Source organism: Cibotium barometz, chromosome 13 (genome assembly GCF_041138505.1).
Source record: "Cibotium barometz isolate CiBa-2024 chromosome 13, ASM4113850v1, whole genome shotgun sequence".
Classification (NCBI taxonomy): Eukaryota; Viridiplantae; Streptophyta; class Polypodiopsida; order Cyatheales; family Cibotiaceae; genus Cibotium; species Cibotium barometz.
Genome location: NC_141058.1, coordinates 15,450,409 through 15,478,382, shown reverse-complemented (window position 1 = coordinate 15,478,382; position 27,974 = coordinate 15,450,409). Strand labels below are relative to the sequence as shown.

Sequence of the window (27,974 nt, the reverse complement as noted above, 5' to 3'; positions counted from 1 at the left end):
CTCCCTTCCTCTATCAGCGCATTTGTGACAGATCCCGGGTTGCGCCTTGTGTCCAGATTCTGTGGGGGCCCCGATGATACACTGCAAAAGCTAAAACAACTCAAGTATTCTTACATGGCAAGTACAAAGTGAGACATTTTTCAATTCCAAAATCGCACAAAGATAATTTGTTCCAGATACTTCTGCACATAAATAGTGTACGAACTATTGCTCTTTTAATGCTGATTTGCATTAGTGTAAGATGTAAAAATGACATTAGTGTTCCCTGGAAATTTACAAGCACAATAGCAGCATATATGAAATATGCATGACCTTAAGACAGTAGAACACTTTGTTACTGAAGCATCTGTGTTGTTTCCATGTATAAGAGCCATTACATTGAAAACTGTACATCATGACTCGCTTCTTGGAGGAAGAAGCTTAGCTTGACTTGCACAAACACCAAATGAGTTTGGAAAGTTTGACTCCACTTCCTACCACATTGTTGACACCTTGCGGCACCCTACAACACTGATCTTGGAGAAAGTCTCTGCCGAAGATACATGGCCTCACAGGTGGAATCTCTTAAGATCACATGAAACATCCTGATTAGATATGCCCATCATATAGAAACACAACCCAGTATGTTAGCATAAGTAGGTATATTCAAATCAATTGACCAGCATTAACGAATAGAGACTATCGTAAGAGAGTTCATACCTTTACTCCCAAAGAGGGCTTCTGCAAACAGCACTGGACAACAGAAGAAAGCCTTGAATCACACTTCTTGAAGTGCTATACTCAAATCCTGGGCAGACTTTCCGATATCACCGCCTCTCCTGTAAAATCAGTTCACAACACTCCATTTTTCTTCCAAAAAAAACTCTAGCGAGTCCAAAGGAGTTTGTCATAAAGGAAGCCACAATGACTTTGTCGCCTCTTTGGACCACAAAAAGAAGCATTGTAAAACCTACTTAAAATGCATCAAAGCCTCAACAAGAAGCTGTCTGTGTGAAGAAAGGAAGGATTGTGCAGATGCCTGTGTACCTTAGAAGCGGAGTTAAACTTTGCATTATGACTTGTAGTTCCAAGTAGCACGTATTACATCGTTCAATCCTGCAACAGACCCCAAAATTTCGCAGTCATCAAAAGCTAAATCACCCTCACACCCTTTCAGATGAACTCACAAGGCCCATCTGGGAAATAAAGTCATGGGACCTATCCAGCTAACTGTTTCTAAAACCAAAAGCAAGAACATCCCATGGTATTAAAGAGCTGCAAACTAAGGGTGGGCACCTCTCTTCTGCATGAAGATCAACCCCAAAAGATGGTGACGCAGTGCGGGTTGTATGAATGACCTGCCCAAAGTTCCTTACAAGCACCGATAATACTGCCAACGCAGTACTCAGATATCTGAAAAAGACCACGAAAAAAATATTTCAGTAAAAAAAACTTTATGTCTCTTCAGCAGCTGCCAGCTTGGTTCGTGAGAGATATCTGAGGTCTGTTAAACCAAACTGAAGCCTAGGCCAAGCTACTAACACTCTCAAGCATAATTATTCCCTTACCTGTCGAGGGTACTGCTAAGTAATCCATTCAACAACGGGAGAAGCAAAGCACATACTTCTAAAGTAAAGGCCTCACTTCGATCCACCAAACAAGTAAGTACATCAACCAGTACCTGAACATCAAACACAAAATAAGAAGGTGAAAATCCTGGCTATAAATACAAGAAAACATTTTCTTTTTATAACATCAAAATTGCCTGCAATCTTACGCAAAGAAGCAATTTTGCAAATAATAGAAATCTTGTGTATGCATCACAAAAGAAGATACCCACCGAAGGATCTGCCATTTTCGCCATGGCCTCCACTGCACCTTTTAAATCATTCTTTGTCCAAAATCGCCTTATAACCTACAAGCAAGTCAGCAATTCATAGCTCTCTCTCTCTCTCTCTCTCTCTCTCTCTCTCTCTCTCTCTCAGGATGATGTACCTCATGGATATGATGTAACCTTTTGATCTCATAGGTCATTTTGAAGACGTTAATACAACTTACTTTCTTTCTTTCTTTCTCTCTAGTGTCTCTCTTTCCCTCACTCTCCTTTAGACTCTATCTCTCTCTAGATCCTCTCTCCCAGCGTGGCCCATTCAAACTCTAGTGTTCTCTTTCCCTCGCTCTCCTTTAGTGTCGATCTCTTTCCCTCACTGTCCTTTAGTGTTAATACAACTTTCTTTCTTTCTTTCTTTCTCTCTCTAGTGTCTCTCTTTCCCTCACTCTCCTTTAGACTCTCTCTCTCTCTCTCTAGATCCTCTCCCAGCGTGGCCCATTCAAACTCTCTCTCTCTCTCTCTCTCTCTCTCTCTCTCTCTCTCTCATGCCTTCTCTCTACCACAGGGAGAGGTGGGCGACAGCTCCAGCTCATTGATTTCTTCCAGAGATCTATCCCAATGCCTATTCTAACACAGGAGGGGGTTACACTTCAGCACGCTGCAGACCTCCGAGCCAGACAGAGACCGAGAGCACCAAGCTACCAGACTCCCAGACTACATCAGAGGGAGATCACAGAGAGATACCGGGTCAACATCAGCACCATATCCAGGAGCGGCTAGCTCACTTACACTCACACCCGGAGATCATGCTCCTAGGTATTTTTGCCTCGCCATCGCCTATGTATCACATATTACACCCCCATTATGGTATTGGTTGGAGATAGACAGATCTGCATTGCATTCTTGTATACCCTGCGCATATAGGTTAAATACTAAACCTCTAGCAGTAGTGCTCCATCCATCACACCCCCCCACTAGCTCAGTACTTTCATAATTTACTTCATGTTCATTTTGTCTTTTTTTTTTCTGGACATCCAGAAGACATTGACAGTTGTACATTGATTTGTCTCATAGGTCGAGTTCGGCCTCTAGTAGACGTTAATACAGCTTTCTTTCTTTCTTTCTTTCTCATGCCTTCTCTCTCTCTTCTTAGAATCAACTTGCTACTTTTAGTGGCTCTCTTCCTCTCTCTAGAGTCTTGTCATGTGCACAGTGTGTATCTACCGTGTGCTACACGCACGCAAGACTAGTTTCGAGGCTTAGGGAAGCTTGGAGCTAGGCAGGCTTATTGACGAGCTGAGTTAGGGATATACTAACGAGCGGGCACCCAAGTATGGACGGGCGGGCGCCCAAGTGTGGACGCCCGATGACCGGCCAAGAGCCTATAAAAGGGTGGCCAAGGTTAGTTATTGGGATATAGAGAGTCTCGCGAGTTTGTGAGAGCTCTATGGTCTTGGAGCCTGGATCTAGTGCAGACGTGCACCTGCTTTATGCAGCCGAGACCGGTAGCAATCTCGAGGCCCGCAAGGGCAGCTTCGTGGCAGTATGGGACGTCGTGGGGAGGAGATTGGTCGGTACGTCATCCTAGTTAGCTCAACTCGTGGCTCGGTGGGACAGCCAAGGCTGTGGGCTCGCCCACGGCTGTCATGGTTGGGAGGTGAGTCACGCTTGCACCCCCTTGTTGTTTGTTTGTTCGTTTGTTTGCAGGTTTCGAGTCCCGTACCAAGAGCGATCACGAGGAGATCCGTGGGGATTTGACAGTGGTATCAGAGCATACCTCGTGAACGAGCAAGTCGGTAGGTAGAGAAGATGAGGTCGAAGAAAGGTATGTGTTAAAAAGCTTGCTGTTTTTCTCTGCATACTGCTATTTTCAGAATAGTATGTGTTTTTCTTCATCAAAGAAACCCATGTTGATGGGGATGGTAGATGGTAGGGTCGTTTGCTTGCAAGGAAGAGGAGAGATTTGTTGTGCAGTCGCATGAACTACAAAGCGAGAGAAAACAGAAAAAGCATCTTTGTTGCTTTTGGTTCGAACGAGAGAGAGAGAGAGCGAGAGAAAGCAAGCCAGGCCACGCTGCAAGGCTGATCAAGTGGAGTTGCTGGTCGTAAAGTGCTGTACGTGTAGGCAAAGGCGGCAGCTACTACAGGCGGCCAAGCGCCTAGGGCTATGTAGCCAGGCGGCCTAGGCCTGCGTAGCCAGGCGGCCAAGCCTGCGTAGCCAGCCCAGGCCCAGCAAGGCAGGCGCCTAGGCCTACGCCGCTTTTTGGCCAGGCTTACGTGAGGGCTGGCGCAGACCACTTACGCGCACACAAACACCGGCGGGACATCAAGCGCCGACAGCAGTTGGCGACGGCAGAAGGTGACGCCAGCAGCACGCCGACGGGCTAATCCAGGAGGAAAGAAAAAAAAAACAAGGAAAGCACTCGGGCTTTCGTTTTTTTAGTTTAAAAGTCCTCTCCTCCAAGGTTTAAAAGTGTTTTTTTTAGAATATAGAATATATATATATATATATATATATATATATATATATATATAAAAACACAAAAGCAAAAGCTAAAGATAGCTTTTGGGGACTTTTAGTTTTTTTGGAAACCTTTATAAACCTCCTTAAGTGGGCTTCTTGCCACACCTCTCTCAAGTTTTCAAGCTCTCAAGCTCTCAAGTTCACTCGCACTTTTGTTGTGCAAAGATCGAATTTTCTCTCCACTTACCCTCTTCACGATGTCAACCCAAGAATCAGAGTTGGAGCCCCTTGTGGAACGCAAAGGCTTGCCGGATACAGAAGATACCGATGCTGATCTTTTTGACGATTTTGTGTCAAAATCAGATTTCCAAGAGTTCAAAGTAGCTCTCGAAACAGAACGTCAGGCACAAATTGTAGCCCAGATGCAAGCTTTGCAGAACTCCATCGCTCTATTGACCACTACCCTCTCTACGTTTTCGGGTATGGATACCTTGGCTTCTGCTTTAGGCCCCAACATTACTCCGGATCCGTTCGGGGGCGAGCAAAAGCAACGCACCAGGGAGATCGTCGACACTTGGCTACATAAGTGGCAAGTTCACTTTGTTCTTTATGACCGACATCATTTACTTGGGACACAAGATCACTCGAGATGGATTGAGCATTGACTATGACCGAGTTCAGAAGGTTCTGGACTGGCCTATACCGCGAACAGTGAAACAACTTCGTTCTTTTCTCGATTTTGTTGTTTTTCTTCGGAAATCTATACGGGAGTACTCTCAGCTCACACTACCGATCACAAACTTATTGAAAGGTCGTGGACGTAAGTCAAATCAACCTATCACTTGGAATAACGATTTGGATATGGCCTTTAGACTTTTGAAAGATAAAGTCAAGGAAGCACCTATCTTAGCATTACCTGATCCTAGTCGGCCTTATGTTCTTAAAACTGATACCAGTGACTATGCTATCGGGGCTGCTCTATTTCAAGATGGTAGACCGGTTGCTTTTGAAAGTAAAAAGCTAGACGACACTCAATCTCGTTGGCCAACCCTTGAGAAGAAGCTTTATGTTGTGATTCATGCTCTCAAGGTTTGGAGATATTATTTATATGCCTTCAAGTTTGTGGTATTGACTGATCATCAGTCAATCAAGTATGTGTGTGATGCCGATGATTTGAGAGGAAGGAAAGCTCGTTGGACAGAGTTAATGCAAGATTTTGATTTTGAGATCCATTATCGGAAAGGGTCCATGAATAGTGTTGCAGATGCACTTAGTCGAATTAGAGAGGTGAATACTTTGTCGTTCACCGAGATTTCTACTGACTTATTTCAATCATTGAGAGGGCTTTGCAGGACTGATAGTTATTTTGGTCCATTTTGGCAGAAGATCCAGGACGGGAGCTCATTGATTGACCAAGACTCGATGACTGTGCAGTCTACCATTCAGGCTGCAGGAGGCCAGTGGATGATTCGGAATGGTTTACTATTCCGTAATGACAAAATTTGTGTACTACAGTTCCCGGACATTAGGTCCAAGATTCTTAAGGAGTGTCACGACGCCCCTTCTACTGGACACCCTGGGATACACAAGACGTTATCATTAGTGAAACACACTTTTTATTGGCCAAAGATGAAAGGGTATGTAGAAGATTATGTTCTCAAGTGTCAAATTTGTCAGGCAAATAAAGCTGAACGCTTTAGACAGGCTAGGTTGTTGGATCCTTTACGAATCCCAGGTAATAAATGGAAAAGTATTTCCATGGATTTTATTACCAGATTGCCAAGAACACATCAAGGCCACGATTCTATTTGGGTTGTGGTAGATCGCTTGACAAAAATGGCTAGATTTTTACCAACCCGGAAGACTATTACAGCTACGCAATTAGCACGGCAGTTTATCGAGCAACTGTTTAGACTGTACGGGTTACTGCAGGACATAGTCAGTGATAGGGACTCTAAGTTTACGAGTGATTTTTGGAAACTTGTTTTTGAGAAGTTAGAAACAACTTTGAATTTGAGTTCCTCAGATCATCCTCAATCTGATGGCCAGACTGAAAGAGTGAATCAGATTTTGGAGGATATGCTTCGAGCATATGTATCCAAGAGACAGTTCATGGGAGGATTATCTTCCTATGTTAGAATTTACATATAACAGTACTAAGCATACGAGTACAAGGTTTAGTCCTTTCATGCTTATGTATGGTTTTCAACCTAGATCACCTGTTACAGTAGGATTCTCAGGACTTCAGCATGATGCAGCACGTAATTTTCTCTGCAAGATATGCACGAAATGTTACAAGTTGCGAAGGAATCTATTAGAAGTGCTCAAGACCGAGACAGGTTTTATTCTAATAGACATCGTTCACCCAGAGCGTTCTCTGAAGGAACGATGGTGTATTTGAGAGTTCCGAAAGATTCCGAGACTTTACGGACAAGTCGATCTCTAAAATTATCTGTGGGCCATTTCGTGTTACACGACGGATTGATTCAGTTGCTTATGAATTGGATTTGCCTTCTCATGTGAAAGTTCATCCTGTATTTCATGTCAGTAGACTTAAGGAAGTACTGGGTGGAGCAGATCAGTTACTCCTCAAGAAATTATAGATATCGAGGATATGACATTTGTTCCGCATGAACCTGAAAAGATTCTTGGATTTCGTGAAAGAAGATTGTGTAATACGCTTATCACGGAATACAAGATCAAGTGGAAGGATCGTGTTGAGGAGGACGCTAGATGGGTGACATTGACTACTCTTTGGAGAGATTACCCTGGCTTTTTAGTGAGCTCAGGAGTGAGCTCTTAGAGGAAGGGGAGTATGTCATGTGCACAGTGTGTATCTACCGTGTGCTACACGCATGAAGACTAGTTTCGAGGCTTGGGGAAGCTTGGAGCTAGGCAGGCTGATTGACGAGCTGAGTTAGGGATATACTAACGGGCGGGCACCCAAGTATGGACGGGCGGGCGCCCAAGTGTGGACGCCCGATGACCGGCCAAGAGCCTATAAAAGGGTGGCCAAGGTTAGTTATTGGGATATAGAGAGTCTCGCGAGTTTGTGAGAGCTCTATGGTCTTGGAGCCTGGATCTAGTGTAGATGTGCACCTGCTTTATGCAGCCGAGACCGGCAACAATCTCGAGGCCCGCGAGGGCAGCTTCGTGGCGGTATGGGACGTCGCGGGAAGGAGATTGGTCGGTACGTCATCCTAGTTAGCTCAGCTCGTGGCTCGGTGGGGACAGCCAAGACTGTGGGCTCGCCCACGGCTGTCATGGTTGGGAGGTGAGTCAGGCGTGCACCCCCTTGTTGTTTGTTTGTTCGTTTGTTTGCAGGTTTCGAGTCCCGTACCAAGAACGATCACGAGGAGATTCGTGGGGATTTGACAAGTCTACCTCCAAAAAGTGGGATATGATGTAACCTTTTGGTCTCATAGGTCATTTTGGCCTTTTGAAGACGTTAATACAATTCTCTCTCTCTCTCTCTCTCTCTCTCTCTCTCTCTCTCTCTCAGATGACTTAGGGACCAGAGATGTTGCAGGATGTACCTGATAGAGATCAGATAACATAGGGAAGGAGTATTGCAAGACATGTTGAGAGACAAGGCCAGCCATACAAGACGTTGCCCAAAGATCCATCACTAATTTCTTAACGGCACGGGAATCGACATCAGCCACCCACACCAACACCACCACATCCACGTCAGCTCATAGCAGCCGTACACAGGCCACATTCAGGCCTACTCCATCCTATGTGCCTGGCACACCCAACCCAGGCTCCGAGAATCTCCACCACACAGACAATTCCATGAGATTTTCCAATGACAAGACATGTCCTCACCATAGCCACATCTACCATCAGGAGGCTTATAGAGTCATGTTTCAGTTTACAGTTTTCAGTTTTCAGTTTTCGCATTATTTTTTTAGTTTTTCCATGGTACTGTATACCCATGGTATCATTGTACTATGCATGGTCTCATAGGCCCTTCGGGTCTTTTGTAAACGTTCATGTAATTTCTTTTTTATCACCTAGCCTTCACACAACACAGGGATCTCAGTGATCGACAACTACGTACCCGACCACAAGACACTTTGGTGCTTCACACCCCCATGGAGCATAAATCACACGGACATGGCTGTCCCCATAAGCGCTCACCACGAAACCTCAGTTTTATAAAGAGCATTTTCAGAGACTTTCTAAGGATAGATTCATTGAAGGCTTAAGGTATTTTACAGATGCACATGTTGCATTCCATGCAAATAGCGATTCGTTAGTTATGGGTATCTTCTCACCGCCTAAGGGTTGTTTGTTTGAAGACCGGAGGGAACCCCACAAGATGCAAGCATATGCAAAGTGCGCCCCACTCATGACGTGGACGACAAGGAGCACTATTTGTTTACATGACCACCATGCTATGAGATCCGACGGAGATTTCATTTTCTCTTGCTGTACATACTACAGATTCGGCTCCCTCTCACGAGTCAGATTCGGCCCCCTCGCACAAGTCATGACGTATGAATACCATAGATGTTTAGCCATGTATTTGCTGGAGCTCCACTGTCACAGACAGATCATGTTGAGGCAACACTCCAAGAGACAGACCAACAAGACGCCTCCCACACCTCCATCAGAGATTTCTTTGGGTCATAGCCATCAATTATAGTGGCCCGACAAGGGCAGGACCAGACAGGTCCACGAATATCCTCTGGCCCCACATACATAGGTTGTCACTAATGTGCGTGTGCAATCACTTCTAAGAGCCAGACACCCTGGATCTTTCTCTCTACCCAGCAGCCGCAGATCCACAATATTCTTCGACGACATGGAAAGCTCCCCCCATCACAGAAGGGAGACGCTATGGCTGCTTTGCGTTCCATTCTGGAGGAAGATGGTATCACTGTGTGACCACACATTGTCATCATGTAGCATCACATGGAAACCTTAGCTTATGTACCTAGTTTCTTTCGATGCCCCTCCCCCCTCCCCTCCCCCCCACCAAGGAAGTATTTGCATTACCTATAACAATAATAACCCAGCAGAACCAGGCATCTAACCCACAGTCAGGTAAGGGGGCATCCAACAACAAAGACCAGAAGAACAAGGGCCAGAATAGCTCTTCTAAAGGGAAGGAGCAACAAGATGGACCCAAGAAGACACTTGAAGAGAATATAAGGAGGGCCTTACCAGGGGATTTCTACAATCAGATGAGAAGGAGCGGTACTTCAAAGAGAACCGTTGTTTTTTCTGCCACCACACAAGACATGCAAAGAAGGATTGTTCCAAATGGCAAGCAGAAAAAGGCAAACAACCAGCCTCTACAATGGCTACCGCCACAACTGTACCACCCCCACCCTCAACCAGCAATGCTGTTCAGCTCTTGTCCACTTTGAATGCAATATCCGCAGTGGTATTCAATGATAAGCAAGAGGGCGAAGTTAAGGAGCTTCAGAAAGGTCTAATGAGAGATTATAGCTCAGCGAAGGGGCAACAATTTGTTGTTCTTTTCCACAAAGGCAGTTCAAAAGATCCCATCTCTCCGCAGTTGACGACCAAGATGAAATGTGCCCTAGTGCCTTATCATTTGGACGTGGATGGGTTAACTCCCGGCCTACGTACCCATATCACCTAGAAAGCTCAACAGTTTGCCATCACAATACAAAAGGCCAAGCTTCAACGGGATTTCATTGTCTCGCCCCTTCTCAGGTGCGACATGATCCTAGGGGATTATGTGGTTCCGCTGGTATGCGCCAATTCTTGATTGGAGGCAGGACACCTTCACGATCGTCGAAGGTTTACTTGAGCCTACTCTCATCCGTAGGGGTCGGAACATTCAAGGTATTCCACTCATTTCCCACCTCCAGGCTAGTAGAGCTATCATAAAGCGAGCCGAGTGTGCGATGATCTATGTCCGCCCACAGCAAATATCGACATCCACCGCGACTCCATTAGAGCCAAAGATGACAAGACTCCTCCAACAATTTCAAGACATCATGTTGCGGGATGATCTCCCACCCAAACCCCCACCTTCCACCCAATAAGTTTCCGTATCATCTTTCCAAGGCGTTGGAAGTTAAGTTGGAGACGCAACTAGCACAGTTGCTTAGGTCTGCTTTCATCAGGCCTTCATCCTCCCCATTTGTTGCACCAATTCTTTTTGTGCAAAGAAAGATAAGACCACACGTCTCTGTGTGGATTCCCAAGCCTTGAATAAATTGACAATCAAGAATAAGTTCCCCATGCAAGGATAGAGTACATCCTTGAAAGACTCAAGGATGCTAAGTACTTCACCAAGATCGACCTCAAAAGTGGCTATCATCAAGTCAAAGACTTCGAAGCCTATATCCCGAAGACGGCCTTTCGAACAAAACGAGGCCATTACAAGTTCGTGGTCATGCATTTTGGTTTGACCAATGCACCAGCGACATTCAACAAGATTACATCTCGAGTCTTCACAATACTCATCGGTATATGTCTATTCATTTTTTTGGATGACATTCTTATTTTTTCTACCGTTGTAGAACAGCACGTGAAAGATGTTCAAAAGATCTTGCAGCTTTTGCAAGACAACAAACTCTACTTTCATGCAAAGAAGAGCATATTTGGAGTTCAAGAAGTCTAGTACCTAGGCTATGTGATCGGTTTTGAACAACATTCGCCTTGACCCTGAGAAGATGAAGGCAATTCTCGATTGGGACGTTCCAACGACAGCCAAGAGATATGTTCCTTCGTGAGCTTGTGCCAAGCGTATAGCTCACATATGGATTGATTTTCTAACCTTGTGCCACAATATGGGTCAACTATGTGTTCTCAGGGAGAAAAGACCGGCACTCCTCCATGATGTCCATGATTCACCTGTCGGTAGTCATCGTGGGATCAGTAGTACTTTGGAGGAGTTAAAAAGATCGTTTTATTGGCCGAAGATGCGTAGGGATGTATACAACCATGTTCCATATGTCAAAAAGTGAAAGTACCTCACACCAAACAAGTAGGGTTGCTCAACAATTGCCCGTTCTGGAGGGTCCTTTTCACGACATTTCAATGAATTTCGTTGGACCACTTCCCACATCTACTGAATCTCGGAATACGTAGTGTATGACGATAGTTGACAGATTCAGTAAATTTTATATGCTTATACCATGCAAACAGATGGCCACAACAGAAGATACAGCCCGACTCTTTCTCCGACATTGGTATCCAATATGTGGTTTGCCACGGACCATTACTTCAGATCGGGATCCCAAGTTTACACCTCACTTTTGGTGAGATTTGTTCAACAACTTTCGTACCAAAATGCAATTGTCCAGTGCATTCCATTCCCGGACTCATGGCCAAACAGAGATTTACAAACAGTTGGCTTTCAATGTGCTTAAAGCATACTGCCATGTTCAGCAACTGAAGTGGGAGCTGCTTCTCCCGTTGGTGTAGGTGATTCTCAACGACACACACTCATCCAGTGTTGGTGGAACTCCTTACGAGGCAACCTTTAATCGAACATTTTCATCTCTTCTCACGCGGATGATATCTCCTTGGAAGCCAACAAGATGTCAGAAACATTGTCAGCCATCATTGAGTCAGTCAAAGAGCGTCTTACCAAAGCTCAGGAGGCTTACACCACACGAGTAAATAAGTCAAGGAGAGACGTCAACTTGAAAGAAGGTGAAAGGGTATACGTAAGGATCATGAAGCAAAGACTCAAGCAAGTGGGCAAGCGCTGTCCAAAGTTGTCACTCAAGAGCATAGTTGTCACGGTACGAAAATACGATACCGTACGGTACGATACCGTACGGGAATATTCGGTACGATATGAAATTTTGGGATACGGTACGATAAAATACGGTTTTTTAAATTAAAGAACACCTACAAACATAGACATTTTCAATTTGGAAGGGTAGAGTCTAGAGAAGTTGTTTCAAACCAAAATATCATTAAAAACAACTAAACAAGTTTGAAGTGACAAACAAAAGTACATAAGTATAGAGGTGCGATGCGATCATGCGCGCTAGGCGCGAGTACAAAAAGAGAGGCTAGAGCCAAGGCCCAAGGAGAGACTAGACAAAGGCATCACTATCAGAGCTCTCGCTGAAATCATCCTCATGGGAAGAGGACACATCAGTGGCCTCGCCGAAGTCGCCATCGCTAAGAAGGTTGCCCTCATCATCGAACTCGGGCTCTCTAAGCTCATGTGAGAAGCCAAAGGGAGCATCCTCATCTGCAAGAGCGAGTGTGGAGCTACCCGATCCACGCCGCACATAGGTATGCACTATGTCCCTGGGAGCACCACGAACCGTGCATCCACGGCTTCCTACTTGCACTCCTCTGCCACTACCTCCACGCCCACGACGAGTGCGAGTAGGTCGTCGATCAAATGACTCGAGCTCTCGATAGATCTCTGCATAGATCCTCTCCTCCTCCTCATCCTGCACTTTGTTTACACTCTGAAGAGTGTCCCCTGTGAGCTTGAATGTATCCACATTCACCTACATTGTACAATGATCAAGTGACAAGCAATGTATTAGAATTTGGTTCCAAATTTCAATAAACATTGAAGTTTGAAATTTGAATGCTTATAACTTATAACTTATAAGTTGTAACTTATACCTGTCTCGCTGATTCCATCTTTTGCATTGCGCGCAGCATGCGCAAGTTAGCGCGGCAATACACTAGCCGCTCTAACTGTTGCGTGCTCAAGCGATTACGTAACTTCGTGTGTACAAGTGAGTAGGAACTCCAGTTCCTCTCACATGCACCCGAAGAGCAATCCTGAGCTAGGATTCTCAAAGCCACCTTTTGGAGGCTTGAGAGCGCATACCCAAATGTCTCCCACCAAAAGAGGGGCTTCACAAGGGATTCCCTCTTCCAACAGGTAGTAGATGCAAACACGGCTCCTCCCCTTTGGTCATTGTAGCTTATGAGCTCCTCAAGGAACTTCCCATGGCGATCCTCCGGCAATGCTTTGGGCAAGTAAGCATCTCGGGCTTCAAGTAGCTCCACGTTGGTGAAGAGGGCGGGTGATTTGTAAGCCGGATGCAATAAAGCGGCAAGACCATGGATAGGTCTTCGCATCCACTTCCATCTCTTCTCCACAATGGCCAACATACCATCGCGCTTCTCCTCGTCGATGGAAGGAGAAACGCGTAACTCTGCTATGGCCTCTCCCATGAAGTGAACAAGAAGGCCCATGGTGGCTCCCTCCATGTCGGTCATCCGCAATACCCTATAGAAGGGCGTGACCGCAATGACAATAGTGCGGACCGACTGCCAAAACTCCTCCTTTAGGCAAAGCCGTTGCATGGCTTTGGCCTCCGCCGATTCTCGCTCATCCCACTCATTCCACATTGTGGAGACCACTGTTTGGCGAAGGGAGGATTTCACATCGTGGAGGCGCTCCAAGACGAGCCACATGTAGGCGAAGCGTGTAGATGAAGGCTTCTTCAATTCCAACTTGCTATGTTCGCGGAACATGGCAAGCACCTTCACCTTTGTGGTGAAGAAGGTAACAATAGAGATAGCTTCGGTCATTACTTCCTTCATCCACACTAACTTGCCCATATCCTCCATGAGCAAGTCAATGCAATGGGAGGCACAAGGCGTCCATACTATGGAGGGATAGTCCTTCTCGAGCAACTTCCCCATCCGACGGCAATTTGAAGCGTTGTCGGTGATGACTTGCACCACGTTCTTCGATCCAACCTACATGTCACAATGCACATGAATGGATGCAATGAGCGTATGCCGTATGAGACTTGAGTCATGACTCATGATATAGCCACATATGATCATATGATTCATATCACATATACCAAAGCCTAAACTTTAAAGACTTTAGTGCAATTTGAAAGTTGGAACTTACCTCCATGATGGCTTGCTTGATATGGCGATATATGAATGCACCCGATGTTTTCCTCCCCGCCTTTCCGGAATCCACGCCCCGCACAAAGTATGTGCCAAGAGGGCAAGAGACAAGTATATTGATGATGCCTCTCTTCTTCCGGTCACTCCATCCGTCGGAGAGGATGCTACACCCATACTTGGACCATGCCGCCCGCACCGGATTGAGAGATCTATCGATTCTTTCCCTCTCGTCCACAAGCCTCTTCGTGCGCATGTCATGATAGGAGACGCCGGTCCATCCTTCACATGGGCCCACATTTGCAATGGCTTTCACCATTGACTTCCATTGATCTACCTTGAGCACATGGAATGAGAGATTGCACTCAATAATGGTGCGTGCAATCTCTATATCCGCTAGCCGTTGCCGTTCTCGGAGATGTGATAGAGAAGAAGAGAACCCCCCGGTGGCTTGGGCTAGAGTGGCTTGCCTCATGGGAGACTCAAGCCTTTGTCTCTTTGAGGAGGCGGAGGCGGAGGTGGCACCGATGGAGGTGGCACCGATGGAGGCGGCGGGGGAGGATGTATCACAAGGCGGGGAAATGACCTCATCATCCGCCCTTGAGCTTCTACCACTATCATAGTGAGCACCCAATCCACCCTTGATCTTGTTGAAGATCTCATCGGATATAGCAAGGGGGACTTCCTTGCATGGCGCAACTTGCCCCCCCACCTTTCCAACATGTTGGAGAAGCCTAGTAACTCCACTTGTGTATTGTTTGCCACAATACTTACAAGTCCACCTATATGACTTGGACTTTCCATCGGCTTTCTCTACATGGATAGCATGCACATTGAAGGCTTCATTCTTCTCCCTTGTCATTGTAATAGAGAGAGAGAAGTTAGAAGATTCAAGAGATGGATAGGCTTGAGAGAGAGAGAGAGAGAGAGAGAGAGAGAGAGGCTTGAGAAAATGAGAGTGAGGCTTGAGTCTTGACTCTTGAGAGAGAGAAAGCCTAAAGGCTTGAGAGAGAGAGAGAGGCTTGAGAGAGGGCCTATGGGGGAGAGAGTGGCTTGAAAGTTGAGAGTTGAGAGAGAGAGAGAGAGAGAGGGGGGGGCTTGATGGTCACTTGAGCAAGACTCAAGAGAGGGGGGGGCTTGATGGCTTGAGTAATGAGCATTGAGAGGCTAGAGCTTTGAGAGAGGCTTAGGGGGTGGGCATTTTATAAGGGCCAAGGCCATGTAGCATGGGCCATGGCCAATGGGCACATGGGCCACAAGTGCCATGCCCAAAACGGCCAGCAAACGGCTACAAACAGCCACGAAAACGCGCAGTCGGCGGCGGCGCAACGGACAGAAACGGCCACGAAAACGCGCAGTCGGCGGCGGCGCAACGGACAGAAACGGGCAAATCTGGCATATCGTACCGTACGATATCGTACGATATCGTACGGTATCGTACCGTACGATTCGTACGTACGAATCCAGTCGTACGCGTACGAGAAACAACCCTGCTCAAGAGTTTTGGTCCTTTTCCCATCATAAAGAAGTTAAGCGATGTCACCATGCAACTCAAATTGCCAGACAATTGGACAACGCATGTCTTCCACGTCTCTTGGTTAAAGCCATATATTGGACCTTCATTGCAGAATGTTCCAAAAGAGCAACAACCAGAAATGGTTAATAAAGCAAAAGTGATAGAGCCCGAACAAATCCTTCTACATCGTTGAAAGCACGGTTCTGGACGACGACTTCACCAATTTTATACTAATGTCACGTGCATCCATGCACTGTAGTCTGTGGTACACGGTGACAAACTAGTTCATCAACAATAAAAGAATCATGTACAGTAGCACTACCTTTTTAGGATATTTTGTCGTATGCCGCGACTCCTTCATGAGCCCCAATCCGGGACATGTCAAGCACGAGCTACATAGCTCAATCTCCTGGCCTTAGACGTCTGTCAAGGCAATGTCAGGTCAGTCCTCTTAACCCACTTTTGAGAATTCAGTAAGTAGTCCTCATGTAGGTGCATGCAGATGTCAGCCTTAGGAGTAGTATGCATCATTTGCATTCATATAGTAGGGGCCAGCCCTAAGGCCAGCCCCAAGGAGGGGGCAGGCTTGCGATGGGTATTTAATACCCTTAGCCACCATGTAGAACCAATCGGCAGCACTTGTTGGGCTTAGACTGCAGTCAGCCAGGTCCAAACATGCAGTCGGCTAGGGCTGATGCAGTCGGCCAGTAACCAGACCAGCCCACGACCCAAGAGCAGCATTAAATGCTAACCAAGCTCAATCGAAGCAATAATGAACAGGCCGACAGCATCTTAAACCAGCCGACCAGCCCATATGGACATATAAAAAGGCGCCTCAGCCTCAGTCCCTAAATCATCTGAAAACAAATCAAGTCTCAAGCAAACAGTCAAGCATGTGTTGTTTAGGCCCTCGGTCTTTGCCTATTTTCAGCATAACAAATACTCCTGCCAGCAAGGAGGGCCCTTCAGTGGGTAATTTGGGAACCCCTTTGGTGTCGTCTCGACTACAGATTCATGTATGCTGTTTTAAGGATTGCTAAAGACTCACTAAACTCGGGTTTAGAGAAGGCCTCATTGTTTCACACGGTCCTAGCTTGGCGTATGCTACAGCTTCACTACATCTAGCTCTCCATATATGCCAGACTGCAATGTTACTGCAAATCTCCCATCTCTAGCATGAGCCCGGTCTCCAGTGATGAGTAGATGGGACTCAGACTGGTACTGTCAAAATTCAAGGGTGAGAGACTTGAATTGAAGGCCTAGCCCCGCACCTTCCTCCTCGTAAGCTTCGTAACCTCAGCCTCTGTGGCCCAAGCGATTGTGCCTCATGTAATGATACGGGTTGAGGTTCTGTCCATTGTGAAGATGCAGAGGATCCGCTGCCAAACCTGCTAAGCCTTCAGGCAATCCCAAAGACAATGTCGCTAAGACTCCCAAGGGTGGATGCACGTTGTTAGTTGACCACCAATGGCCAACCACGTGCCAACCGCCAAGCTCCTGCATGCCATCAACCAAAAAAGAGTGATCTTTCGAGGCCAAAAACTTTCCCACAGCCTCTTTCAAAAATCTGAGAGAAAACGTTGTGTGAGGGTCTAGGATAGGGGTCATCCATTTCTCTGGAATAGCAGAGTCAATGTCGAGAATGTCAGAATATGCAGCGGAAATGATAACCAAATCTGGGAAAAACAGCACAAAAAGAGAGAGATGTAGGCGTGTAACTCTGCTCTGATATACACAAGAAGATCCCGAATATGATACAAATAAGGCATGGGGGCTGAGGACCTATATATACTCCCCTAGAGGGCAGTCGGCCAGCATCAGGAAAGCCCACGACTGAGGAATATGTCCACGACTGCTGAAAATAGCAGTCGGCCAGCTACAGATGCCTCCGCCTAGACAGAACAAGTCGGCCAGCACTCTGATAGCCCACGACTGATGTAGATCCAGTCGGCCAGCTTCAGAGTGCTCCTGGCATCACCTGGCAGCCCTCCCAAGCCTCAGAAAAATGGGAAAAAATAGGGGAAAAATACGGAGTGTGGGGAAAAATGGGAAAACACCTCATAAGGGCGGGCACACCCACAACAAAGGCCCTGGTGTATAAAACTAGACAGGAGATGACTTCTAACACCCCCTCTCAGCTCCTGGCTGTGTGACCAACCACTGGGAGCTGGGGTGCCGCCTGAGCAAATCCTGAGAGCGACTTCGTGAAGAGGTCCACCGTACTGTCCTCCGTTGAACAGAACTCCAGCAAGATGTCATCAGCAACAATCTGTTCACGAACAAAGTGCCTCTGGATGACCATGGGTTCCTCCAGTGGAAGCCCAAACCTGCAATGTAACCTCCTCCTGCTCCGTAAAACTGCTCCTGGGCCATAAGTAGATCTCCTCGTGTCCGGATCTCCTCCCCAAACTGAGTCACTCCAACCGTGGAGTCAGACTCCATCCAACAATCCCCCTCCTGTGTACAAGAGTCCATGATCCTTCGCATGCCGCAGAAACCACAGGAAACGCGATCCTGCCTCACAAAGAGATATCTGCAACAATGAGCTCAACTGCCTCATCAGGAAGCTCCCGTCCAATCCGGTGTCCATCAACCAGATCAATGAACCATATACAGCTTCTGAGTCACAGAGACATCACACTGCTCACAAGGATCAACACCTGTTACGGTGCACAAGCAAGTCCTGGAAACCTGATGAAACCTGTCAACAACCCCCTCTGAATCCGGAACGACAAAGCCTGGAGAAACCACCTCCTTCTGCAAGTAATCACCTGTCACCTGCCTGGCTTTTCGAAAGGTCCCCGTGGAAAGAACATCCTCAACTACTGGAGGTTCTATGTCCCGAACACGACGAGACATCAGAGCATAAGTGACCTGTTCAGCTTCCTCTGACTCACGAACACAAGAACTACCAACCTCAGTACTGGAAAGTTCCTGCCAACTGCTGCCATCTACTGGCAAGCTATCCACCACCTGGTCTCGGAAAGCCCGCACCTGCAGCGTATCCACACCGGAGTAGCCATTACCACACTGCCACTCATCACAATCCTGAGGACCTGGGAGAGAGAGTGTTGAAAGCCTGTAAACTCCATTCTCCACTCCGCCTTCCCAAACCACTTGGCCTGTTGCTTTGTCCCGGAGAGCAACAAAATGCTCATCAAACTCCACCCGTACGCCAGTCTTGCAAACCTGATACACTGACAACAGATAAAAACCAAGTGCCGGAACATACAACACCTGGGAGGAATGCTTCCCCCGTCTGCCATCGGGAACTATCTCCAGCCTGCCCTCACTGTGAACTGGGATAGTGGACGTATCACCAGTAAGAATATGACCAGAACACCTGCAGAGATCCTGTAAACCGGAACGGGAAGGAGTCATGTGCCTGGAAGCACCACTATCGAGAATCCACTCCCGAGTATCCGTTGCGGAGAGTCCTCCAATCTCCTCTCTGCCTGAAGAAAATGAAGCATCGGTGTCCATCACCTCCAGGTGCACAAAAGCCGGAGTCTTCATGATTGCTGAGGAGTCTTCACTCTTCTCGGTCTTCCGCTTGGGACACTGCCTCCAGTAGTGGCCTTTCTCGCCACAATCATTACAGGTCCTCTCTGCCTTTAGCTTCTCGCGGTCAGCGTCGGACATCTTCTCAGAAGACTTCTCCGATGAAGCCTTCCCCTTGCCCGTGTTACGGCCTTTCGACCGTTGGCCAGTAAAGGCCTCCGAACCTCCACCCTGAGGAGGGTTCGTGAATCGTTCCTCCTGGTCCAGGACCATGGGCACAAGCTCCTCCCACGTGATGGTGCTGAGCCTGCCACTGGTAATCAACGACGAGTAGAATGCTGAGTACGAAGAGGGCAAATGTGACAGCAACGTGATGGCCATGTCCTCTGACGATATCTCCTTCCCAGCCTGAAGAACCTCCTGCTGAAGAGCCTGCAGCTTGTTAATATGCTCCCGCATCGTCGACGACTTTGCAGGGCTCATAACCCGCATCTGTACTTCCAAGGAAATCCTCTTCATGGGCGATACCCTGTTATAAAGTGAGGCCAAATGCTGCCATATACCTCTGACCAGCGTCATGTGCTTGACATGATTGATTACCTGCGGTGTGCAGTTGAGGAAAATAAACGAACGGACCCTGGCGTTGACACGATCCCACATCTGTGTCTGGGCCTCCCGGTCCTTTCGGGTTGACGGTAACTCCCCTTGCTCTACTTCCGGCCGTGGAACACCAACAACGACGAAATCGGCGAGATCGTAGGACTCCAGAACGGATTCCATCATCACCTTCCATATGCCGTAGTTGCTCCCGTCCAACTGACGGTCCACCGGGAACGTGGGGAGTGTCGGGATCTTCACATGTCTCTCGGCCATCTCAAACAGATCTGCCATAGCGGGGATGTACTCTGAAAAGGGTGTGTGGGTGGGAACAAAGAAGAACTGATACCTGCAAGTGGCTGTCCAGCAAATCAGCCCGCCTTCCTCTTGCTTCTCCTCTTCCCGATCAGACCAAAACAGTCCACCAATCAGCCACAAAACAGTCCCCCTCTTGCTCACACAAATCCCAAGAACTATCTAGAGCCTAGGCTCTAATACCATGTCAGAATATGCAGCGGAAATGATAATCAAATCTGGGAACACAAGAGCAAAAACGCAGGCAGAAAAAACAGCACAAAAAGAGAGAGATGTAGGCGTGTAACTCTGCTCTGATATACACAAGAAGATCCCGAATATGATACAAATAAGGCATGGGGGCTGAGGACCTATATATACTCCCCTAGAGGGCAGTCGGCCAGCATCAGGAAAGCCCACGACTGAGGAATATGTCCACGACTGCTGAAAATAGCAGTCGGCCAGCTACAGATGCCTCCACCTAGACAGAACAAGTCGGCCAGCACTCTGATAGCCCACGACTGATGTAGATCCAATCGGCCAGCTTCAGAGTGCTCCTGGCATCACCTGGCAGCCCTCCCAAGCCTCAGAAAAATGGGAAAAAATAGGGGAAAAATACGGAGTGTGGGGAAAAATGGGAAAACACCTCATAAGGGCGGGCACACCCACAACAAAGGCCCTGGTGTATAAAACTAGACAGGAGATGACTTCTAACAGAGAATGGGTTTGTCTCTACCCCTGATCCTTGCCAGGCCTCTCTCCTAACCCTCCGGGGGCAACTGCCTCTGTGCAAGCCAATCGCCAAGGAACCTGGCAGGTCCTATGCTCAATGCTCCCCATGATACATGAGGTCGGGTCCCCAACATATGGCCATTGGGTAAACAGATCAAGGGGTTCCAGATCAGGGGCTGTCGAAGACACTCCTCAGGGACTATTGGAGCTAACTGCCTAAGGGCCGGCCTGAGGTGATCCCACGCTCGGAGTAGGCTGGCTGCAAATCTGTCCTCAAACGCTGGGCTAAATCCGTGGGCCCGCATCTCAGTGAAGATCCATCTGGTGCTCTACAGCCAGGGGTCTCCCAGGCTCGAGGTACGGGCTGAAATCCGGGCCAAGGAGAAGTCCTTCCAAGTCTCACCACCAGGAAGGAATCCTCTAACAATCAGTTTGCCTAGCAGGGTGCAGCTCCGAATGGAGGGTCAATGATGCCTAGGCCCCCTCTACATCGCGGCTGAATGATCACTCTCTATGCCACCTTGGCCCAGGCAAGCCTCCCATCACTGCCAGCCCACAAGAAGTTCCGGATCAACTGATGTACCTGACCAATGCATGCTCGGGAGAAGGCCCAATAGGACGTAATGTACCACATGGTGGTGAGAAGGTCGTGGTTCGCCACCAACACTCGACCAGTTAAAGATAGCCTCACAGAGCTCCAATACAAAAGCTTCTTCTGTATGCCGAGAAGAAGAGGGGTGAGCTGCTACCCCGGAGAGATATCGATGTCCACCTGGCATCCTACATAGCAGACTGGAGTGCCCCTCGAGATCCACTGGAAAGCCGCAAACTGGCCACCAAGTTGGCGGCAGTGCAAAACCTACCCAATAACCCCACAACTTGTGCCAGTTGATCATCGCTCCTGATGCATGACAAAAGATCTCAATCGCCTCAACAAATCTTTGGAGATTCCTGACATCTCCGGATGGGTATGCTACTGTGTCATTTGCAAACTCTAAGTCAGCAGCTCCTCTTGACCACGGAGGGGGGGGGGGGGGGGGACAATCCCTGGAGGCCCATCTCCTGAGCAAAAAGTAAACTGCTCATGGTCTCAACGACGAATAGAAAAAGGTAAGGTGCAAGAGGACGGCTCTGCCAAACCGGGTAAGAAAGGGGGGAATCTATCGCCTCGGGCTCGCCTCGGGCTCCCTGAATGAGAACCTAACTGTGAGAGGCTAAGTAAAGTCCCGAAACACCACGGATCCACTCCACTAGGAACCCCATCCGGTGCATCATGCCCTCTACAAAGCTCCAATCAACCCTATCATACACTTTCTCAAAGTCAGAAGCACTATGAGGTCTTGCTGCTGCTGCAGCCTGGCCAAAGCTATCGCCTCCCAGAAAGTGAAGATGTTGTCCAGATTGCTCCGATCCTGAACAAAACCTGTATGAGTGTCATGGATCAAGTCAGGGACGATAGGCTTAAGTCTCCGGCTAATGGTCTTGGCCAAGATCTTGTCCCAAGAAGGGTGATCGGTCTCCACTGCCCAATCTCCAATCTATCACCACCCTCCTTAGGAATCAAGTGTATCAAACCCTCTGAAAGCCTCTCTGGCATGGCACCTGTGATCATAATCTCATTGAAGGCTGCCCCAAGGCTGCCTTTTCCATGGGATCCCAGTGGCGAAGAAAGAAAGAAATTGGAAGTCCGCCCGCCCCCGGGCATTTGAAACTAGGGAGGGCCATCAATGCCTCCGCCAGCTCTTCTGGTGTGAAGAGAGTCAATAAGGACCATAGAGCGGGAGGAACCACCTCTCTCGTGTGCCACCAGACCCTCTCACATGCGCCCATTACCTATGGGGATAAGGGAACGCCCATGAGAAGGGATCGGAAAGCTGACTCTAAATCCACGGACTATCAGGGGAGAACTCTCTTGAAGCCACTGGAGAGAGGCAAGACCCCTCCTCACACTCCTCTCCTCCTCACGAAATCCCTCCAATCTGCTCTATGCTGCCTCTTGCAAAAATCTGTTGATCTCACCAAGGCCCACATCCAAGGTCCTCACGGCAAAGACTGAGATGAAATCCAATCCCACACATATCTACTCTACCTTGCTGCAAATCTCAGGGTCCTCTATGAGGCTCTCCAAAATCCTAGTGCTCGCATGCATGTCCTACCTCCAAGGGTTTTCTAAGGCCAGAATAACCAGAGCGTGATCAGAAAAAGTGGTGCCTGCTAAGATGCCAATCATGCCCCCACGACCACGAGCCCACTCATCCACATAGAACCTATCAAGTCGAGAGAGGTTGGGGCCGGTGCTCCTCCTATCGGACCGCGAGAAACACAGGCTCGCAGAACTGCGCCCAAACTCTGGAAGATGCCAAGGGTCCTGTGACCTGTCCCCTGAGTGCCAGGATCAACTCCTCCCATGTAGAGTACTCTGAGTCTGAGACTGTAGCAGTATCTTCTCTAAGTCTTTCCTCTACTGAGTCAATCATGTTAAAGTCTCCACCCATGCACCAAAAGTCGGCCTGACGGACTGTGCTCTAGAAGATGGCTCTACCAGCTACAACGTTCGGGGCACAAACATTGAGGAAGCCCACGCAATCCTCTCCAGTCATAAGGGTAACCCACTACGCTTGCCCAGAGACTATGACATCTAAGCATGTCACTGTCAGCAATAGTTTCTCGTTGACAGAAATACAAACTCCTCCCTACGTCCCCCAAGGACCAAAAGGAGACCAAAAAGTGTAGTTCTTGCCTGGTAAAATCTTCACGCAGTGACGGGTGCGCCCCTCGGAAAGGTGGTGCTCCTGGAGGAAAAGAATGTCGATGGATCCCCCAACTGTAGCTCTATAAAGCTCTCCTCTAAGGACGCCTCGCCTCTGAAAGCACCGAGGCTCCCAAACCCTGAATGTTCCAAGAGACTATCCGCATATCAATCTCTATGGAAGGCGAAACTATCGAAACTGCCCTCCACTCAAAGAGTCTCGGGTGTGGGTTTGGATGGGGAATAATCACAATCACTCCTAGGACAAAGGCGCACCAAGTGGACGCGGATCCTGTCCTCTATATGTCGCCACTCTATTCGAGCACGAGAGTAGGCATACTTTAAACTCCATTGATCACAATGGTGGTATCTGTAAGAGAGGGGGAGGGGTACTGCAGCTAAGATATCAAGGAACACAAAAAGCAACACCTCCAAGCTGGAGGATACCACCTCCACGTCCTGATGTCTTTGGCCTGAGCCTCCCAGATCCATCCTAGCCAAGGACTAGAGGTGGGTGAGCACGTCGATGATGCGAAGATCATGAAGATCGTGTGATAGTCCTACTCCTGCCCCTGAATGGCGGCACCCACCAACTCCGAATCCCACTCCGTCCCCGGGGTTGCACTCAAGGGGGAAGGAGAAGATCATCACGCCACTTTCTGGCATAGAAGGCCCGGAATGGTGAAACACCACCTATCTCTAAATAGGACCCACTGTCTCCTCAAAAAGAGAAGCTCCTTCCACCGGAAGACATTGGACAAAATTGTAATCCACAGGCAATCCCAAGATCTTGGGGGGCCCACCTGGGGACTCTGGTGGGAGAGCCCTCACCGAGGAAGCGGCAATGCTCATTTCTACCGGCTTAGAGAATTAATGAATCAAGCGGTAGATGGAGCTCACCAGCTGCCTCCGCTCTAGGTCGGGCGCTGCAGGGGGACAACGGGAATTCTCTGGAGAGGCGAAAGGAGGGGGAGAGCAAGCTCAGAGGAAGAGGGTAGGGCAAGGGGGGACTATTGCGGGAAGAGTCGGAGGCAAGGATGGAGGATGAGAAGGGGGGGGGAAGAGGGGGGCGGTAAGGAGAGATCCATCGGAGAAGGAGGGTGCTGGGAGGGGCTCATCGAGGGTTTTGTGGGGCCGGCTAGCCTCACTGGAAACTGAGAACCGGAGGAAGAGTCTCGACCGGGTAACGGCTGCCAAACCGAGGGAGCCGGAGGGACCCTCACAGTGACTGGAGGGAGCCCTTCGCCACCGGGTAGTTGCTACAATAAATGCTTGAAACGGTTCTCTGACATAACCGAATCCTCATGTACTGGTGCGGGCGACGGTGACGCTCAGCTCTAGTAGTCAACTGACGGCCGAGGCGGGGGCCAACCGTCTACCACTCTCCGACAGAATCATCCGCAAGCAGGCCTGGTGCTCACCTGCCTGAGCCTGTCTCTTGCTTTACCCAAAGGTAAAGATCTGAACGGCGACCAAGGAAGGAAACCACCGGAGGCGGTCTCCTAGATTGGCGCTGCGGGCAAGCTCTAGCGAGGTGGCTCATCTACCTACAAATGAAACACTGGCCAAGAAGGCCTTAGTATTCCACTCGCTGAATGATGGGATCGCCCCAAAGGCATGGAATGGATGACATGAGGCACTGTCTCCGGCGTGGCAATACAAACGTGAAGGGATGGAATCCCGACCGCCCGTGCAAGGGACGAGATGGCAGTGGGGAGGGGGGTTCTATCACGCTCCCAATGACTCCACCGATCACCAGAAGAAGAGGAAGGTATTTCTTCCTGAGACCTGGGAAGCAGACTATCACTAGGAAGCCTGACACGCCGCCAACCACTGGGTCGGACACGGGGTAAAAGTCGTGCTGCCACTGTGCAAAGAAGGCTTAGGCCGTACGCAGTGTAACGGGGCTCAGCTGCATGACTCCATCTAACGCCACTGGCGATGTAGAGTCGACACCAGATTGGGTGCCAAGTACCCATTTAAGGGCCCCCTCCCGCAAGTAGGAGTATTGGCGCTTTGGAGAACTTCTTCTACAATGCAAAAACTTACTAATGACAGTTGACTAAGGAATGCCAAACACAAGGACGAGGTAGACCAAACGTCAGCTGAAGCATCAAGCAGATTGAAGACAACTTTGAAGCCACTTCGGAAGCCACTATGCACACCTAGATCTGTTGAGGGAGATGCAAGACTAAAGGTTGAATGCTGGAGAAGACTTCGGGATGCCTTGGACTGAAACACAATGAAGTGCTTGGCTGTGGATATGTATGCACAAGTCTAAGACTCAAGCACACATGTCTCTGCTCTTGTTTACTGCTGAAACTATGAGAGAATGAGATGATTTATGCGGGGGGATGAAGGGCGCTTATATATGAACACCCAGATGGTAGTGGGTTTCCAGCTCACGACTTGCAAAAATTAGCATTAAATGCTATCACTTTTCCCATGTGTGGCTGGCTGCGTTTGCTGCTGGCCAACATGCCTTTAGGGACTGGCCAACTGAGTGATGGCTGGCCTATTTCTGGTCCCCATGCGTCAGCTCAAGTGTTTTCCCTTTTGGTGGCTATGGGTTGCCCTTGGTTGGGCCCCTTTGGTGGGTTGCCCATATGCAAGGCCTTAGGCTGGCCGTATGCAAGGCCTTAGAAGTTAGCCTAGCCAATGCCTATGCCGTATATGCTTACTAAATGCATGTTATATGTTCCTATGCTAGGCTGACCTAACACCTAAGGCCTGGAAAGACCTACATAGCTCGGGCCTAACATGTCCTTGGACTAGGGCTCACAATGGGGTCACGGCACACAACAAATAATCCCTAAAAATGTACTAATGATGTACAAGTATAGCACTGATCATGAGCCAATGTGCCACTTAGCACCTCAGTGCATGGGTGCATGTGACAGAGCACCAGCACATTATGTGTATGCGGTCATTGATTTCTACCCGTGCACCCTCCTATTCAATTGTGCACCTCTATTTTCCCTAAGCCTTCTAACCTTACAAGCATTATTCCTATCTTCTAAGAGGTGTTTTTAGTGCCAAGCTTTTGTCTACCCTAGCTAATGCACATGATCTCTGATCGTCAAACCATCTGGCCCATCAGAACTGTGCCACTGTAAGGCATATTATTTATCATAGGAAACATCTAACACTAGCATATGAAGCGTGCTCCAAAGTCCTTGAGCTGCTTCCACATGACCCCATTGGCTATTAATTTTTCCTCTCATTATTATTAAGAATCTTTACAGATGCCTCCCCCACCCATCAAATGGGTGGTGGGGCTTGAGACAGTGGAATCCCTCAACCATAAGGGACAGTCCAGTGAGATGCCCAGGAATGTCTGTAAAGCCCCTATGAGTGCAACTACATGTAAGCCCTTCCTGACCCATGGCCTCTCTATGACCTACCCAAGTTGCTTCCTAAAATAAATATTTCATACTGTGTATTCATTAGGACGACTGGCTTGCAGGCTTAGCAGAGCAGTAATGCAACAAACACATCCACACAACTAAGTGAGTAATAACTTACAGTAATAAAAGAAACCAGAAACGTATACTAAGGTGAATTTTATAAGCACCTGTAATTTTGTCAGCCTTGATTGCATAATACTAGTGAAGGAGCTGTGCGATTGCATCAATTGCTCTATAATATCAGCATCATTCCCCATGAGAGTTGGGGACCTTTCCAAATTGCTTTGACTCCCTTTCTAATGTACATGCAGCCAAAACAAAAAACACAACACATTCAGTCCTGTGAAGCGTTGACATGGATTTAGTACTCATACATGCTTGAATAAAAAGCCAGCTTGCTTTTATACAAAAAATCTACCCTTATTTACAGAAAATCAAGTTTGCTTTGATTACAAAAAGGAATGCAGTTCACTTTGTCAGCCGATTTGCCCAAGTGGTAACACCTTGACCTCCCTGTTGGGTATTTCAGAGTCTCGTGTCATGTATGTCCACCTCGTATACCTGTTAGTATGTGTGTATCCATCTACATGTGGTTGTATAGGTATGAACACCCCATGTTTGAGTAAGTGTGCCTATATGTGTGTGAACACCCTCTTATCTGGATAAGATTAAAAGTGTGCCATGTATGTGTCATGTCCCCGTATGTGAGTGATTTGTGTGAGTCAAAAGGTAAGGTTTGCAACCTATAAAAGCATATACTTGGTGTACTTCAAATCATATCAATCAATCAATTACATTGAGTCGTGCAATCATTGTCTCACTTCTCTCTCTTCCCGCACAGCGGTCTACCACCAAGCCACCTTGCGGTTCCATGCCCCACAACTGTTGGTATGATGACGAATGCCCAGCCGCACGCTCCCGTCTTAAGCATGAGGTATGGATTGGGCAAATCACAAAGCGCCAAGCGCAATGGATTTCTCAACGGCTCACCAACGCAAGAAACGGGAGTTCTACGCTCGGAAAGAGGATGAGTTATACCGACTTTTCTTAGGACTGAACTACAAATA

General features: G+C 48.0%; 3 protein-coding genes across 6 annotated transcripts in view; all 3 read right to left on the bottom strand.

Moving 5' to 3' along the window:
- Nucleotides 1-207: 207 nt before the first annotated feature.
- The window catches only part of LOC147632410 (katanin p80 WD40 repeat-containing subunit B1 homolog KTN80.4-like), a 71,325-nt gene continuing 43,558 nt past the window's right edge, over nucleotides 208-27,974 (bottom strand). For 2 of the 4 annotated variants that reach the window (XM_086807221.1, XM_086807223.1), the window contains exons 13-19: nucleotides 27,075-27,203; nucleotides 1,820-1,894; nucleotides 1,548-1,660; nucleotides 1,276-1,392; nucleotides 1,027-1,095; nucleotides 700-818; nucleotides 208-563 (exon numbers count right to left, since the gene is read on the bottom strand). In XM_086807221.1, the coding sequence (XP_086663347.1) occupies nucleotides 758-818; nucleotides 1,027-1,095; nucleotides 1,276-1,392; nucleotides 1,548-1,660; nucleotides 1,820-1,894; nucleotides 27,075-27,203 (564 nt within the window). In that variant the 3' untranslated portion in view covers nucleotides 208-563; nucleotides 700-757. Of the gene's footprint in view, nucleotides 585-699; nucleotides 819-1,026; nucleotides 1,096-1,275; nucleotides 1,393-1,547; nucleotides 1,661-1,819; nucleotides 1,895-27,074; nucleotides 27,204-27,974 lie in introns of all 4 variants that reach the window. The other 2 variants (XM_086807220.1, XM_086807222.1) reach the window with 1 other exon arrangement.
- On the bottom strand, nucleotides 11,997-13,931 carry LOC147632412 (uncharacterized). The gene is made up of 2 exons (XM_086807217.1): nucleotides 12,861-13,931; nucleotides 11,997-12,739 (listed from the first exon to the last, which is right to left on the bottom strand). Exons 1-2 carry the CDS (start codon nucleotides 13,893-13,895, stop codon nucleotides 12,311-12,313), a joined length of 1,464 nt encoding a protein of 487 aa, XP_086663343.1. The 5' UTR covers nucleotides 13,896-13,931; the 3' UTR covers nucleotides 11,997-12,310.
- On the bottom strand, nucleotides 13,911-15,424 carry LOC147632411 (uncharacterized). Its single transcript, XM_086807219.1, has one exon. It carries the CDS (start codon nucleotides 14,971-14,973, stop codon nucleotides 14,053-14,055), a length of 921 nt encoding a protein of 306 aa, XP_086663345.1. The 5' UTR covers nucleotides 14,974-15,424; the 3' UTR covers nucleotides 13,911-14,052.

What these genes read in the sequence shown, in the direction of transcription:
- LOC147632411 (XM_086807219.1), bottom strand. Translation starts at nt 14,973, where the DNA reads ATGACAAGGGAGAAGAATGAAGCCTTCAATGTGCATGCTATCCATGTA.
- LOC147632412 (XM_086807217.1), bottom strand. Translation starts at nt 13,895, where the DNA reads ATGGGGAAGTTGCTCGAGAAGGACTATCCCTCCATAGTATGGACGCCT. An exon ending in AGATGGAATCAGCGAGACAG is followed by an intron (nt 12,740 to 12,860) that starts GTATAAGTTACA and finishes TGTACAATGTAG; the next exon opens with GTGAATGTGGATACATTCAA.